The sequence below is a fragment of the Suncus etruscus genome, chromosome 1, assembly GCF_024139225.1.
Source record: "Suncus etruscus isolate mSunEtr1 chromosome 1, mSunEtr1.pri.cur, whole genome shotgun sequence".
Classification (NCBI taxonomy): Eukaryota; Metazoa; Chordata; class Mammalia; order Eulipotyphla; family Soricidae; genus Suncus; species Suncus etruscus.
This window is the reverse complement of record NC_064848.1, coordinates 44,050,560-44,066,400: the sequence shown is the minus strand read 5'-3', so window position 1 is coordinate 44,066,400 and position 15,841 is coordinate 44,050,560. Positions and strand designations below refer to the sequence as shown.

The window sequence follows — 15,841 nt, the reverse complement described above, 5'->3', positions numbered from 1 at the left end:
TTAAGATATCAGCAAGGGGACTTCTTCTGAGAATTATGTTACGGGTGATTATCCTTCCACTGTAACTTTACCTTGTCCTCTTTCTTTGCATCTTTGTTCTCATAATTAAAAATTAAAAATTAAAAAAAACCATAGTTAATTTGCTATGTAGTCAAATTTCAATCTTAAATGACAAATTTAATTTTTACATTATTTAACAGTGCCCTCCTCTCTACAATCTGGTAAACAGCTTTTAGCTCTGATTCTAAGAGTTTGAAATTTTAGATTATACATATTAATGATACTATAAGCATTTATCTTTGGTTGGGCAAGCACATTCATGGTTCAAACAACAGAATTTATTTTGTAAGGCTTATTACTACTTTGTTTTATGTATGTATGCACCTCATTTTTCTTATTCATTTAATCTTGTGTCTACTAGCATGTAGGGCATGTAATAAACATGGGAATTTAAATATTTCTCCATGAGAAAAAAAACAAAACAAAACAAATCTACTATTTAATATACTATTTTAATAGAAATCACTAAAAGTAAACACAGTAATCCTCTAGATCTTAATATAAATAAAAATAAAGAACCTCTTATACTGTGATTTACCCAATAACATTTTCCCATCTCAATGTGACTTCTAGTTAAAAAAGAGCCCATAGAACAAAAGATCTTAAGACTAAAATGGAATTATAATTTATGCTGAAGATGCTTCAGGGTTGAGACAAAACTAAACTGTAGGAAGCAGAGTAAAAAAACTTTAAATTAAATGCTGCTTGAGTATCTAAACTGAATATACAATATTTTAGTTCAACAGAAAATGTTTCCTGTCCTAATCTGACCATAGGACAGAATCCAAAGCCTCAGGAACTCAAAGCAGTGTTTTTCAACCTTTTTGTGCAAAGGTACAGTTTTTTTTGTTTTTTTTTTTTGTTTTTTTTTGGTTTTTGGGCCACACCAGGTAATGCTCAGGGGTTACTCTTGGCTACGCACTCAGAAGTTGCTCCTGGATTGGGGGACCATATGGGACGCCAGGGGATCAAACCATGGTCCGTCCAAGGCTAGCGCAGGCAAGGCAGGCACCTTACCTCTAGTTTTTTTATTAAAAAAAAAACAAACATGAGGCATACCACCATTAGAAACTGTTAAAAAAAATTAACTCTGTGCCTATATTGAATATATATAAAGTAATTCTCTTGACTAGGAATCAAATAAACACAAAGATATTATTTTATAATTCTTTATTATGAAATAATCTAATGATTGATCTATTTGTGAGCAGAAGCCGCATGTTACGGATAAAAATGGAATTTTCCCATGGCACACCAGACAATATATCAAGGCACACTAGTGTGCCATGGCACAGTGGTTGAAAAACGCTGCCTTAGAGAGAGTACCACATGTAAAGATTTCTCTTCCACATTGCAGGCCTGGGTTTATTCCTGAGTTTAACATAGGACTCTAAACATGGCCAAGAGTGATCTCTAAACTCCAATTCAGGAGTAATCCCTGAACATTACCAGGTGTGGCCCCTACTTTAGGCCTGAGTCCCTGCATTTCTCTATGCAAGTAATTAAATAGAAGAAACAAATTAAAAATAAAAATTCTTGATCATGAATTGAAGGAAATAAATTCATTTTTGTTTTTTGTTTGTTTGTTTTTGTTTTTTGTTTTTTAGGGCCATACCCAATGGCACCAGGGGTTACTCTTGCCTCTGCATTCAGAAATCGCTCCTGGCTCGGTGGGGGGGGTGGTGGCATATAGGATACCTGGGATCCAATCTGCATCCATCCTGGGCCAGTCGAGTACAAGGCAAATGCCCTAAGCTGTGCTAAGTTCTTGTTCATGAATTGAAAGAATGTCATTGTAAAATCACTTAACCAACCTGTTCCATACACAACAGCACTTAATAAATGCAAAAAAATTAGAATTAAAAAATTCATCAATAATTATTCTTCAATGAAATAATATTAAAAAATTCAGTAGCTGGATCAATGGTGGCACAACAATACAATGTATTTAATAATAAAAAGGAACAAACCGATGAACCAACATAGATAAATATCAAAGGCTTAGGCTAAGTGAAAGAAGCCAGTATTGAATACAGACTATGTGATCCTATGCATAGACATTCTGGAAAAAAAGGGCAAAGATTTTAGAAAGAAGAATGATTGCCAGGTATTAGAATTGGTGAGAGTAGTTGACTATAAGGATCTAGATAAAATAATTATATACATGATATAACTAATTTATGTATGTTTACGATGGTAGTTGCTCAAATATTTTATTTGCTAAATATGTGTGTCCCGATTTTGTGATCAAGGATCACTCTAACAATGTTCAGGCACCACAATAAGGTGCCAATGAGAGAATCCAGGTTAGCCTAGTCAAAGGAAGCATCTTAACCCTTGTACTTTTTCTCTGACTCCCATCATGATACTTTTAATTTAAAATTTAACATTATATTTCATTGGAATTTTAACACTGCACATTTTCAAATATTAGGTCTCTGAGAGAAGAGTTTGTCAAATATTTTTATTAGATTTGCTTAATAAAGTGGCTGACACAGTAGTAAATCAAACACATTTTTTAGCAATTGAGCAAATATTAAAACAGCTCAACTAGACCTAAAGTTTTGCTCTATGATCTAAATTTTAAAAAACTTTTAAGTGTTTAGGTTAAAAAATTAAACACCTATATTTTAAAGCACTCAAGGTTATAAAACCAAATTTTATAAACTTTTATTAAGACTTATCTTAATAACAACTAATTTACAGGAGCCTATATCATTACTAAATTTACACAGACTGTAAGGGAAGACTGATTAAGACTTTATAATGATCCTTAGCATTTAAGTCCAAGTGCTTTTTAAAATAAACATGTATTATCAAATGAACAGAATAGGATTCTAATAGATACCCAACTTATTTATAACTATTGTTTTTTAAATACTTATGAATTACATATATTAATATAATATATATGCTATAAATAACTTATTTTGGGGGGCGAAGGCACAGATTTTGTATACAGGGGTCATTGTTGGTGGTGCTCAGACTACTGTGTAATGCATGAGATCATTTAGTAGGCACAGAACATTCTGCAGAGAATTGAGCTACTCCTTCCCCAATAAATAAAACTTTTAAAAACTTAATTTTTGTTAATAAATATAATAAATGCTAAATTTATCACTTTTATTTGTTTACTTTGGTGGCCATCATTTCCGGGTGTTCAGAAGACCAAGTTGTATGAGATATTGAGTTACAGCATGCAAAGCATAATGTTAGCTCACTGATCTATTTCTATGATCCCCAAATGTATCACTTATAGCTAATATTTGCTCAAATTTTCTAGGTCTCCAAACTAGATGATTAGGATTCCCACCCAATTAACTTAAATTAGAATTAATTTTTGTTTGGGAAGACAAAAAGATCATTAAGAATTACAAAAAAAGGGCCGGGAAGGTGGCGCTAGAGATAAGGTGTCTGCCTTGTAAGCGCTACCAAGGAACGGACCGCGGTTCGATCCCCCGGTGTCCCATATGGTCCCCCCAAGCCAGGGGCGATTTCTGAGCACATAGCCAGGAGTGACCCCTGAGCGTCAAACGGGTGTGGCCCAAAAAAACCAAAAAAAAAAAAAAAATTAAAAAAAAGAATTACAAAAAAAATTATATAAACTATATCAAAGATCAATCTGGAAAACTAAAAGTTACATGAAAGAACCATTTATTGTATGATTCCATTAATAAGCAATGTTCAGAGAATGCAAATCTGGAGATAGGGATTAGATTAGTGTTTACTCAAAGGCTAAAAGAAGGTAAGGAAATACTGGAGGTCACAGCTGTATGGTATAGAATATGATTAGTGGGGCAAAAATTTTTTTAAATTGTGATTATTATGGGTAAAATTCTTTGAATATTCCAAAAAACCCTAAATTTTATGTGTCAAGTTATGAAGTTTCTGAATTATATTTCTAAAGGCTATTAAATTATTTGGACCTATCACTGAAAGAAATATATAATTTTCATATAATTTTCATATTCAAAAACTTTATTACTAACACCCAAAAAAATAAAGGGAGAAAAAGTACAGTATATGAGAACTTGTCAACCCCAGTTTGCTCCTGGGCACTGAATATGAACCCCTGAGCCCCAACAGTAGTGATTATTGAGCACAAAATCAAAAATAATCTCTGAACACCACTAGACATGTTCCCCATGCCACAAACAAGTCAAAAATAAACTAAACAAGGTGTTGGATTAATAGCACAGTAGGTAGTGCACTTGTCTTGCATGCAGCCAACTTGGGTTATCCCAAATAATCCCTCAAACCTACCAGATGTGATCACTGAGTGCAGAGCCTGGAGTAAGTCCTGAGTACTGCTGAGTGTGGTCCAAGAACCAAAAATGCAAAATAGCAACAATAAAAATACCAAAATAAAAGGCTTAGCAATAATCAAATAACCTGAAAACTAAAAATATACATTTAAATTTGATTTTACAGTTTCCCTAAAAGTTTAATTGCATGTAAAAAAGTTAAAGATTATAGGGCTGGAATGATAGCACAACAGTAGGGCGTTTGCCTTGCACATGCTCGACCGAGGACAGACCTGGGTTCAATCCAGTGTCCCATATGGTCCCCCAAGCCAGGAGCGATTTCTGAGTGCATAGCCAGGAGTAACCCCTAAGCATCACCGAGTATGGCCCCAAAACCAAAAAAAAGACTGCATGTACATATGTATATATATGAGTCCTGACTGAAAATCATGTTTGTCATATCAAATATACAAGACAATTCTAATTTCCTATTAAAAAATCAAAGCTATTCACATTGTACCACAGATGCAAAATTCTAATAACTTATAAGACATTTTGACTTTCAAAAAACTGCCAGGTCTGAGTGTCAAAACTTTACTATAGATGAAGAAACAGTTATATAGGAAAAGAGGCTAATTATGTTGATCTAACTACTTTTTATTTCCAGTCTTCTTTGCCAAGATGAATAAAATGGACTATGAATTATAAGATTAAGAAAACAAAACACAGAAAACTGTGTTTTTTGAAATACAAGTTACCCTTCATCAAGTTTTATAGTTAGGGTAGCTAAAAGACCGATGTGAAGGGATCAGCATTAAACCCAAAGGATGGGCAAAGCACAGCAAGAAAGCAAGTAATTCCCTCGTGTCTTTTGCAGGTCACTACCAAGGACCATGTTAGCAGAACCATTCCAGACCCTTAACAGGCAGTTCTGCTGCTACCAGTAATTAGCTTGGACAGCTCTGGCTCCAAGAGTAGCAGCAAGGCTACACCATAATGAGCTCAGCTGGGATTAGCAGGACAGGGCAGGGAACCAAGAGAGCTCAGGCATTCTGCAACGCGTATGTATCTAGGAGATCAAACAAGGATGGCTGGCTAGGTTATCCCCTCTCCACCTCATTCCAAAAATGAAGCACGGCAGTGTCTAAAATACAGGCTAATGAAGAGCGACACCTCCAACAGATGAGAGCCACATTAATTAACACAATCCCTAGATCATATTATACAGTTTCAGCTAGAGCTAGAAAATGTGCAACTTGTTATTGCATTATACATATATATTTTTTAAAGCTATTCTTTTTTCTTGACTTTTATTGATAAAAATCCCCTTGGTTACTTCATTTTCAATTTTTATAAGGTTTTTCTCTCATGAACTTTAAACCACAGAAAGATTTCTCCCAATTCTTACCGGAGAACAAATAGTTAAAAAGAAAAACAAAAACAACACTCACTTTTGAAATATTAGGTCCTGATTCTCCCTTTTAAAATAGGACAATTCATTCCATACAGTATCACAATCTTGCGGATGAAGTTGCTGAGGATCTGCTTTCTTCAGTTTTTTTATTTCCATCCTATTTTTAAAATAAAAATGCTTTTGTTCCCTTAAATTGGTTAGCACAATATATTTATATACTCTAAAATTTAAAGATACCAACTGATAAAATGTCTAATTTAATTTTTATTATTAGGAATAACTTTCCTATAAATCTAAAATAGTATAAGTTAAAATCCTGTATTAAAATTTCTTATGAGATTAAACTATATTCTTAGGCCTAGTTCATCCATCCATTCTTTTTTTTTTTTTTTTTGGTTTTTGGGCCACACCCGGCGGTGCTCAGGGGTTACTCCTGGCTGTCTGCTCAGAAATAGCTCCTGGCAGGCACAGGGGACCATATGAGACACCGGGATTCGAACCAACCACCTTTGGTCCTGGATCGGCTGCTTGCAAGGCAAACGCCTCTGTGCTATCTCTCCGGGCCCTCATCCATCCATTCTAACAGTAATAAAAAGCATTTTAGATTCTCAGTTTCATAGAAAGGGACTATTGACAATCAATTGGTATAGTATTTGCTGCCAATCAATCTGAGTGTTGTCTGTTTTCATTAAAATTAATTATATAAGAGTATATGTATAAATAGAAATATATAAAATATATAAATATATATATTGGGTTTGGGCTACACCTGGTGGGCTCAGGGTTTATTCCTGGTTCTGTGCTCAGAAATTACTCTTGGCAGGCTCAGGGGACCATATAAAATACCAGAAATTGAACCTGGTATGTTGGCTGCATGCAAGGCAAACACCCTACCGCTATGCTATCACTTTGGCCCCTAAAATTATTTATTATCTCAACTTAGGTATCCAAAAAAAATAAATGGATTATGAAGATGTAGTATGCGCATATAATAAGATATTGTGCTGTTGCAAGAAGTGATGAAATCATGCAATTAGTTGAAACTTGACTGAAACTGGAAGATATGTTGAGAGAAGTAAGCCAGAAGAAGAAAGACAAATACAGGATGATCTCACTTTTCTGTGTATATAGAATATATATATATTTTATATATATATATATATAGTGTGTATATAGACTAGGAAATGTAATATAATAAAAAGGAGAATTCCTAGACAACCCTTGAACACAGAGCTTAGGGAGGAAAGAGAAGGAATCCAGGTGAAAGGAAAAATGTAAGTCAGGGAAGTAACGGGGGAAAAGAGGTTAGGGCTTTAATTACTTTGGTAATGTGGGAGAATAGTATAGCTATAATCCAAAGCACAGAACTCAACAACATAGAAAACAAAATGTCTAAGCTGTAACTACTGAACTCTGTAATGTACCTGTCAAGATGGCAGGTAGGAATTGGGAGTAGGGGATAAGGGATGATAGAGTATGGAAACACTGGTGATGGAAGTTGACACTGGTGGTGGAATTGGTGTTGAAATATTGTATGCCTAAAATGCAATTATCAGTAACTTTGCAAGTTGTTGTTCGCTAACTAAAACTTACAAATATAAAAAAAATTAAAAATATCTATTTTCAGGAGGCCATTGTGAAAGTACAGTGGGTAGAACATTTGCCTTGCATGCTGACAACCCTAATTCAATTCCTGATATCCTCAGTGGACTCCTGAGATTCACCATGAATACTGCCTGAGTATAGAGCAAGCAAAACCCCCTGAGAATTGTAGAATGGGGCCTAAAAACAAAACAAATATAAATAAAAATAAAGTTAGCTATTATCAGTGATTAAGTCAGTTGTTTTCACACTTCTATTAACTATAAAAAAGTTAGGTGAACAAAGACTAAATTTTTCCAGAACGCACTGCTTCATCACCACTTTAATTTCAAGCAATCTGAATCACTTTCTATTCTTCAAAGAAAGAAATCAGATGCAACAATTATCTAGAAAACATACAAATTCTTTTTATGTTTTAATTTTCTGTACATAAAACAAACTCTTCATTTTTATTTGTAAATGTGCTGTACTGGCCAATTTAGGAACAGTATTTCTCTATAGAGCAGACCAATGTGTATCATCAACATTGCCCTAAAGGATCCATCTCAAAAGATGAGAGGGTATTAGATTTTTCTGTACTCATTCAGTCCTTTGCCCTCTGTTGATACTGTTAACAGGGGAGCCACTTATGACTAACCAAGATCTGAACACCTGTTCAGAGCAATTGAACTGAGACCACCAATTCATTCAGATAAGCTGCAGAACAAACTGATGTACAGTAAAGATCTTCAAATTACATACTAGGTAGAAGTAGTTTTAAAGTAGTTAAGTATCTAAGTGAACAATATTTCTTGGGTCCTTAAATTAAACCTATGAATACTTTTGGGGTTATAAACACAGTAGCATTTATTATGTTTATTTGAAGCACTTTTAAAAGCATATAGACATGAGCTATTTTTGCTATGAATATACTCTCATAAATTACTTTATTAATATTAAAACGAATAGTTATTCATAATCACCTGTGCTAATTATTTGTGCAAATTATAGGAAAATCTATAGTTATTACTGATCTAGTCCTTGGCTTTCCTTTATTATATTCTCAATTAAAAATTGCCAAGATATGATTCAAATCATTTCTTATCATCAAACAAAAGCCATTAAAATACCTATATGATGCTTATCCAATCCATTTAATATTTAGAAAAACGGCTTTATGGGATATGTAACTCACATGCCACAGCCTTCTTCCCACTGTTTTAATTGCTCTTTTACTGCTCTGTAGTTGGTCTGTAACATCTGTAGCCTTTCCTTGCACTTTTCATGGGCATCTCTTAACTCATCGTTTTCTTGGCTCTGTAGAACACAACAAAGAAAGTACACAACTTTGAGTAATGCATTAGTATAATATGGTAAATAAAAGAATTAGCATCCACGAATTTAATCTGAAATGAAATAGCATGCCAACAAATGAATTCATAATATTTAAGCAAAAGAAAATAATTGCTATCATTAAAGAATACGTTTAAAAACACTAAATTAAAAAATTCTTTTTTATAGAGGCCATAAGCTGTATTCAGAGTATATTCTCTCTTTTTGCTCTGGGATCATTTCTGGTAATGCTTGGAGGACTATATTATGTGCCAGAATTCTAATATGGGGTACTGTGTTAAAGGCAGACATCTTATTCATTATATTATCCTTTCTCTCCCCATTACTGCATTATTTTTCTTCTTTATTTTTAAATTTTTATTGTGTTCAAAGTGAATTACAGTTATTTCACAGAAATATTTAAGGCATATAGTGACAATGAATGAGGGACATTCCCACCACTAATGTTATCTTCCCTCCACCCCTGTTCCCAGAATGCATCCCATGAGTTTGGTGTTCAAGTCTGATCATTTTTTATTTCCACTAAACATTTTTAAAGCTACTTGAAATTATCAAATTAGTTCTATCATTTCCTTCTTGTAAATTAGCACAAATATATATTAACTAATGATATTTTTAAATCACACTCAGTGGTGCTCTGGTGTTCCTACTCCTCACTCTGCTCTCAGAAATTACTCCTGGCAGGATGCCAGGACTAACGTGGGTTAGTCACATGTAAGGAAGTGCCTTATCCACTGTACTATATTTCTCGTTCAATTTATGTTTCACTTTAATATAAGGATTTGTGCATGCATAAACTATGATTATTTCATAAAATATAAGTATACATTTAATAAGCTTAATAGCGGTAATAATAAAACTGATTTTTCAGCTCATGAATCCACAATTAGTCTGCTTTATAAAGCACAACGATTAAACAGAAGGGAGAAAATCAGTTCAGATCTCTGTTATAAGTAGTAAGCTTCTAACATGAAGAATTCTAAAGAAATGTGGGCTTGATACTCTTGAAGATAATCTAAAACAAATAATTCCAACATTACTAAGTAAAGACAATGATTTCTAAGTGTTATTAAAAGTTTAACATAATACAGGAAACAGAGATAGTGTTACATTTTGTTGTATTAATGTATAAAGTTACTATGTCTCACCACAACCAAAATGTCTGTGCCCCTCCACTATTGTCTGTCCCTATGCCATCCTGCTCCTACTTTCATTTCCTTCAATCATGCCTCCATTGCTTATAACTTATAATGATCTCTATATTCCAGGGACAAGGGTGTGTTTTTATTTTATAATTATATTCCCATTTTTACCGTTATATTTCATAAATAAATGAGATCACACAATATTTGTATATCTCTGACTTATTTTGTTTAACCAGGTACCCTCCAATTGCATCCATTGTGTATCTAGTGGCATTATTTTATCTTATCTTACTGTATATTAGCTGCATAATATTCTTGTGTGTATATTCACATGTGTGTACCAAAACTTCTTTATCCATTCACCTGTACTTATACTCTTAGTGGAAAACTTGAGCTACGGTAAGTCTTCACTTTAGATACAGTAATAAAAGAACAAATTTATAGTTTTGAGAGGAAATAAGTTTTCAGTATTTACAAACTATATTTCTGTTAGTAAAATAGATAACAAGTGGTTTTAAAATGTGTTGTTTAAATTTTTCTCATTTTTCTGTTTAAATAATTTGTGAGCTTATTTAACAGGTTGAGATCAGGAGGAATAGGCAACCAAAAATATTTTGATTTCACCTTCTCATCTTTCTATGGCTAACTACATAATCTTTAGAACATTATTTAAATTTCAAACTCTCAAGTTTTACATGTGAAATAAGTAGATTTATCATAAAATTGAATTATCTAGTAAAAGGTCTTGGTATTGTGCTTGCTTCATAGAGGCATGAAGCAAATCTATTATCCATCTCCCCATTCTTAAGTTTTAACACTGATGCCCTTTTAATTTGGGGGCTAAAGAAATAGTTTCTCCAAAGTTAACAATAAGCTAAACTTTACAGTCTTCATTATTTTACTGCAATTATATTTATCTAAACTGTATTGATATTTTGTTATTCTACTTTAATATACTTCTAGTAGGATAACAACAGTTCTCTTAAGTGTTAAGAATTATTAAGAATTAAAATTATTAGGACTTATTAGAGAGTTGTGTATATCAAGGGTCTATATGTCACATAAAAAGAGAGAGTAAGAAAAAACATTACAATGGCATTACTTTACAGAGGCAATCATAATTTAAAACTCATAGATTTTATAAATCATTAGTTACTAACAATTAGCATAAAAATAAAATATATGCAGTGCATTATATGTATTTTTAAATAATATCTTTATTTAAACACCATTATTAAAAACCTGATTGTAGTTGAGTTTCAATCATAAACAGAATAACCCCCTTCACCACTGCAACATTCCACCACCAATGCCCCCATCTCCCTCCTCTCCCAGATCCTGCCTGTATTAGAAACAGACATTCTACTTCTCTCACTCATTAACATTGTCATGGTAGATGTTAATATAGTTATTTCTCTAACTGCACTCACCACTCTTTGTGGGAGCTTCATATCATGAGCTGGTCCTTCTGGCCCTTATCTCTGGGCATTATTACAATAATGTCTTTTATTGTTCTTAAAACCATAGATGAGTAAGACTATTCTGTGTCTCTCTCTGCCTCTGACTTATTTCAATCAGCATAATAGTTTCCATATACATCCAAGTATAAGGAAATTTCATGACTTCATTTTTCTGACGGCCGCATAGTATTCCACTGTGTATATGTACCACAGTTTCTTTAGCTATTCATCTGTTGAAGGGCATCTGGTTTGTTTCCAGATTCTAGCTATTATAAATAGTTCTGCAATGAATATAGATGTAAGGGATTTTTGAATTGTATTTTTGTGTTCCTAGGGTATATCACTAGGAGTGGTATAGTTGGATCATATAGGAGCTCAACTTCCAGTTTTTTGAGGAATCTTCATATTGTTTTCCATAAAGGCTAGACTAGAAGGCATTCTCACCAGCAATGAATGAAAGTTTCTTTTTCTCCACATCCCTGCCAACACTGATTGTTCTTGCTCAGGGGTTAATCCTGGCTCTATGCTCGGAAATCGCTCCTGGCAGGCTCGGGGGGCCATATTGGATGCCGGGATTTGAACCAATGACCTTCTGCATAAAAAGCAAATGCCTTACCTCCATGCTATCTCTCAGGCCCCGATTGTTCTTATTCTTTGTGATGTGTGCCAGTCTCTGTGGTGTGAGATGGTACCTCATTGTTGTTTTGATTTGCATCTCCCTGATGATTAGTGATGTGGAGCATTTTTTCATGTGTCTTTTGGCCATTTGTATTTCTTCTTTGAGGAAGTGTCTGTTAATTTCTTCTCCCCATTTCTTGATGGGTTAGATGTTTTTTTCTTATTAAGTTCTGTCAGTAGCTTGTATATTTTATATTTAACCCCTTGTCTGATGGGTATTAGGTGAATAGTTTCTCCAATTTTATGGGCTGCTTTTGTATCCTAGGCACTATTTCCTAGGTGCAGAATTAGGCAAAGTGCAGAAGCTTCTCAGCTTAATCTAGTCCCATCTGTTTATCTCTGCTTCCACTTGTTTGGAGAGTGCTGTGTCCTTGAAGATGCCTTTAGTCTCGAAGACATGGAGTGTTTGACCTACGTGTTGTTATATATACCTTGCAGGGGTCCTCAAACTTTTTAAACAGGGGGCCAGTTCACTGTCCCTCAGACCATTGGAGGGTCTGACTATAGTAAAAACAAAACTTATGAACGAATTTTTTTTTTTTTTTTGGTTTTTGGGCCACACCCATTTGACGCTCAGGGGTTACTCCTGGCTATGTGCTCAGAAATTGCCCCTGGCTTGGGGGGACCATATGGGACGCCGGGGGATCGAACCGCGGTCCTTCCTTGGCTAGCGCTTGCAAGGCAGACACCTTACCTCCAGCGCCACCTACCCGGCCCCATTATGAACGAATTTTTATGCACACTGCATATAACTTATTTTGCAATGAAGAAACAAAACAGATACAAATACAATATGTGGCCCGTGGGCCATAGTTTGAGGACCACTGCATGGTTTGGGGTCTGATATCAAGGTCTTTAATCCACTTGGATTTGAGCTTTGTGCATAGTGTTAGAAGGAGGTCTGAGTTTGCTTCTTTGCAAATGGTTGACCACTTGTTGAAGAAGCTTTCCTTGCTCCATTTTGCACTTCTTGCCCCTTTATCAAAGATTAATTGATTGTATGTCTGGGGAACATTCTTTGAATACTCAAGTCTATTATTCTACTCATCTGAGAGTTATATATTTTGCATATAAAATAAAATATGCATATAAAACTCATTCTGTTAACATTTCTGGATCCTAGATAAGTTAGGACAATGGTTAAGTTGCTTGCCTTATATTTAGCTAATCCAGGCTTGATTAGTAGAATTCCATATGGTTCCCTGAGCACTTCCAGGAGTAATTTCTGAGTACAGATTCAGTAGTAAGCACTGAACACCACAGGTATGTCCAAAAACTAACAAAAAATAACTTTCTGGATCCTAGAGGTTGCCTTGTAGGTGGTCAATCCAGGTTCAGTCCTCAGTAGGTCCTGAATCACCAGGAGTGATCTCTGAGAACAATAAGCTATAGCCCCAAATCACCACACTCAAATTTCTGTATCCTGTATTTAGTATGTTTCTTTTAAATGAAGAACCCACATAGAGAAATAGAAATTCTCATAAGATCAAATCATTGAGATACTAAAAACCAGTGTTTTAGTGCATATATTTAAAAAGTAGATGCTAATTAATCACTTCTTCGAAATATAGAATAATGTAATGTCTACATATAGTTTTCAAAATTAAATCACTGAGAGGTACAGAGTTTATAAAAAGTTGTTGATAGCTGAAATTCACTATACAATTTTCCAATACCCACCCCAGTTTCTCTCTTGTCCCCCAAGCAACTTGCCTCTATGAGAATGATATGCTTTTGGCTCCTAATTTCATATGCAATTACAAAAAACCCAAATATCATCTCACTCTTTTGAGAAATAAGCTTTTGTATCTTAGGTATGTGTAAAAATGAATGATTTAATTTAGCAAAATTGGATAATATTAATAATGCTGATATTTTCTCATAAATGCATAGTTAATGGTTTCTAAAATTTTTATGTACTAAATATTTGCTAGGTACATAGCTGGATACATTACATATTAATAATGTAATTAAAAGAATTTTACAGATATTAGAACAGATGTCAAATTATAATTTTCCAATCAAATCAACAATGTAGCTTTTTGTTTTTGTTTTTGTGCCACACCTGGCAGCACTCAGAGGCTACTCCTGGCTCTATGCTCAGAAATCTCCCCCGGCAGGCTCAAGAGACCATACAAGATGACGGGATTCTGCATGTAAGGCAACTGCCCTACCGCTGTGCTATCTCTCTGGCCCCAACTGTGTAGCTTTTTAAATACTTCTAAAATAACTTTTTGTGATTATATTTCATTTAAAGTTCCAACCTATTAATCTTTATTTTATAAGTACATTTCTTATAAATTATTACAAGTGAATCTAATGTTTTATACTCGCAAAAGATGTTTGTTAAAATTTCCTAAGAACTTTTAATAAATAGAACATAGAAAATTGACAAGTGAAAATTAATAAAATAGCATACCTTCTATTGAATGAAGGAAACATATTGAGTATATTGTTGTTATTACTCATTGTTTCAGTGTTTTTTAGACTGCCTCACTTATACTCAATTTGTATTTGAATGTTTATTCTAATTTTAACAAAGTAACCTGCACTCTAATTTGTTCACCCAAAATTAGATTTAATAAAAACTTCCCGAGTCCTAATATCATTCACAATGTAGCACTAATATATGGGTATATTAATCAAACCAGCCAAAGAGATCTCTGATCCCTAAAACTTTAAAATAATATAATAAATATTAGCAAATAATTTTGGTATTTTTCTATAAGACATAAAGTAAGCAGATCATTTCCTTATGTCTAAATATGGGGAAATGATTTTATATGATTCTTAGAAAATTATTATAATCTAAACAATAAAAAATAAGCCTAGTGAATACTGGACAAACTAATTTAATAGACATAATGTATAACAGCAATTGCTTGAAATTGAAGTTTTATATGTAGAATTGTGCTTTGCTGTTGCAAATACAAAACTATAAAACACAGGTTAAAGTAGAGGGTCAAAGGAATACTTATAAATATTGGAACTTCATGACTGAAGTTCACAGTCTGATCATCCTCAATACCACACTGGGGTCTCACACTCCAGATTTCAGTAGGCCACTAAATAACACTGTGTATCCTAGAGACCCTTTTATTGGTCACTTTAGAATTAGTGAAATTTTATAAGTATTAAAATATATGATAAACAATGTGTCACTTATAGAAAAATTTCTCCTGTTACTTCAAAAAAACAGTTGTTGGATATTTGTTCCTACAAATGTTAGAATATAAGTTAGATATCTCAAAAGAAACGTGTAAAAAGAATGAAGTTTCTTTTATAATATAATAAATATGAGTTAACCATGGATTGGGTTATAATTAAGTATCATTTTAACTTATAATAGCCTAAATATAAATGTCAATATTTAATTTAGAAGTTATTATTAGCAAAAGTTTACAATAAGTATAAAGATTAAAAACATTTAATACTACTTCTGTTTTCATGGTAACATATATCCAAAAATATCATTGAATATTCTGTATAGACACTGAATAATGTGAATTAATCAAACACTTATAAGCTTTATCTATGTATTTTTCAACTAAACAAGCTCTAATTTCTGCACACCAACAAGAAACTAATAACTAAAACATTCAAAATTAGAAAGAGAAATGTTTTATTAACTAATTTTCTTCCATTATATCTGCTACTGAGTTCATATCAGAAAGAATTTGTAATCTAATATTCTGATAAGTATGTGCTTACAGGTACCTTTATAACAAAAGCTTGAATGCTATTAATGAAATAGTGACTCAAATCTTAGAATAACAATTTTCTTAGTTATCTTAAAATAATGCTTTTGTAAAATATCAAGAATTCCAGAGATGTTTAATTTCAGCAAGCTATATATACCATATCATGGTCATTAGAGTTCTGAAAAAGAAAGACATAAACTGGATT

The 15,841-nt window shown here is 33.3% G+C and overlaps 1 protein-coding gene across 1 annotated transcript in view; it reads right to left on the bottom strand.

The window, feature by feature from the left end:
- The window catches only part of CNTLN (centlein), a 225,146-nt gene that overhangs the window by 97,318 nt on the left and 111,987 nt on the right, over window positions 1–15,841 (bottom strand). The window contains 2 exon segments of the mRNA XM_049769389.1: window positions 5,756–5,875; window positions 8,495–8,616. Of these exon segments, the coding sequence (XP_049625346.1) occupies window positions 5,756–5,875; window positions 8,495–8,616 (242 nt within the window).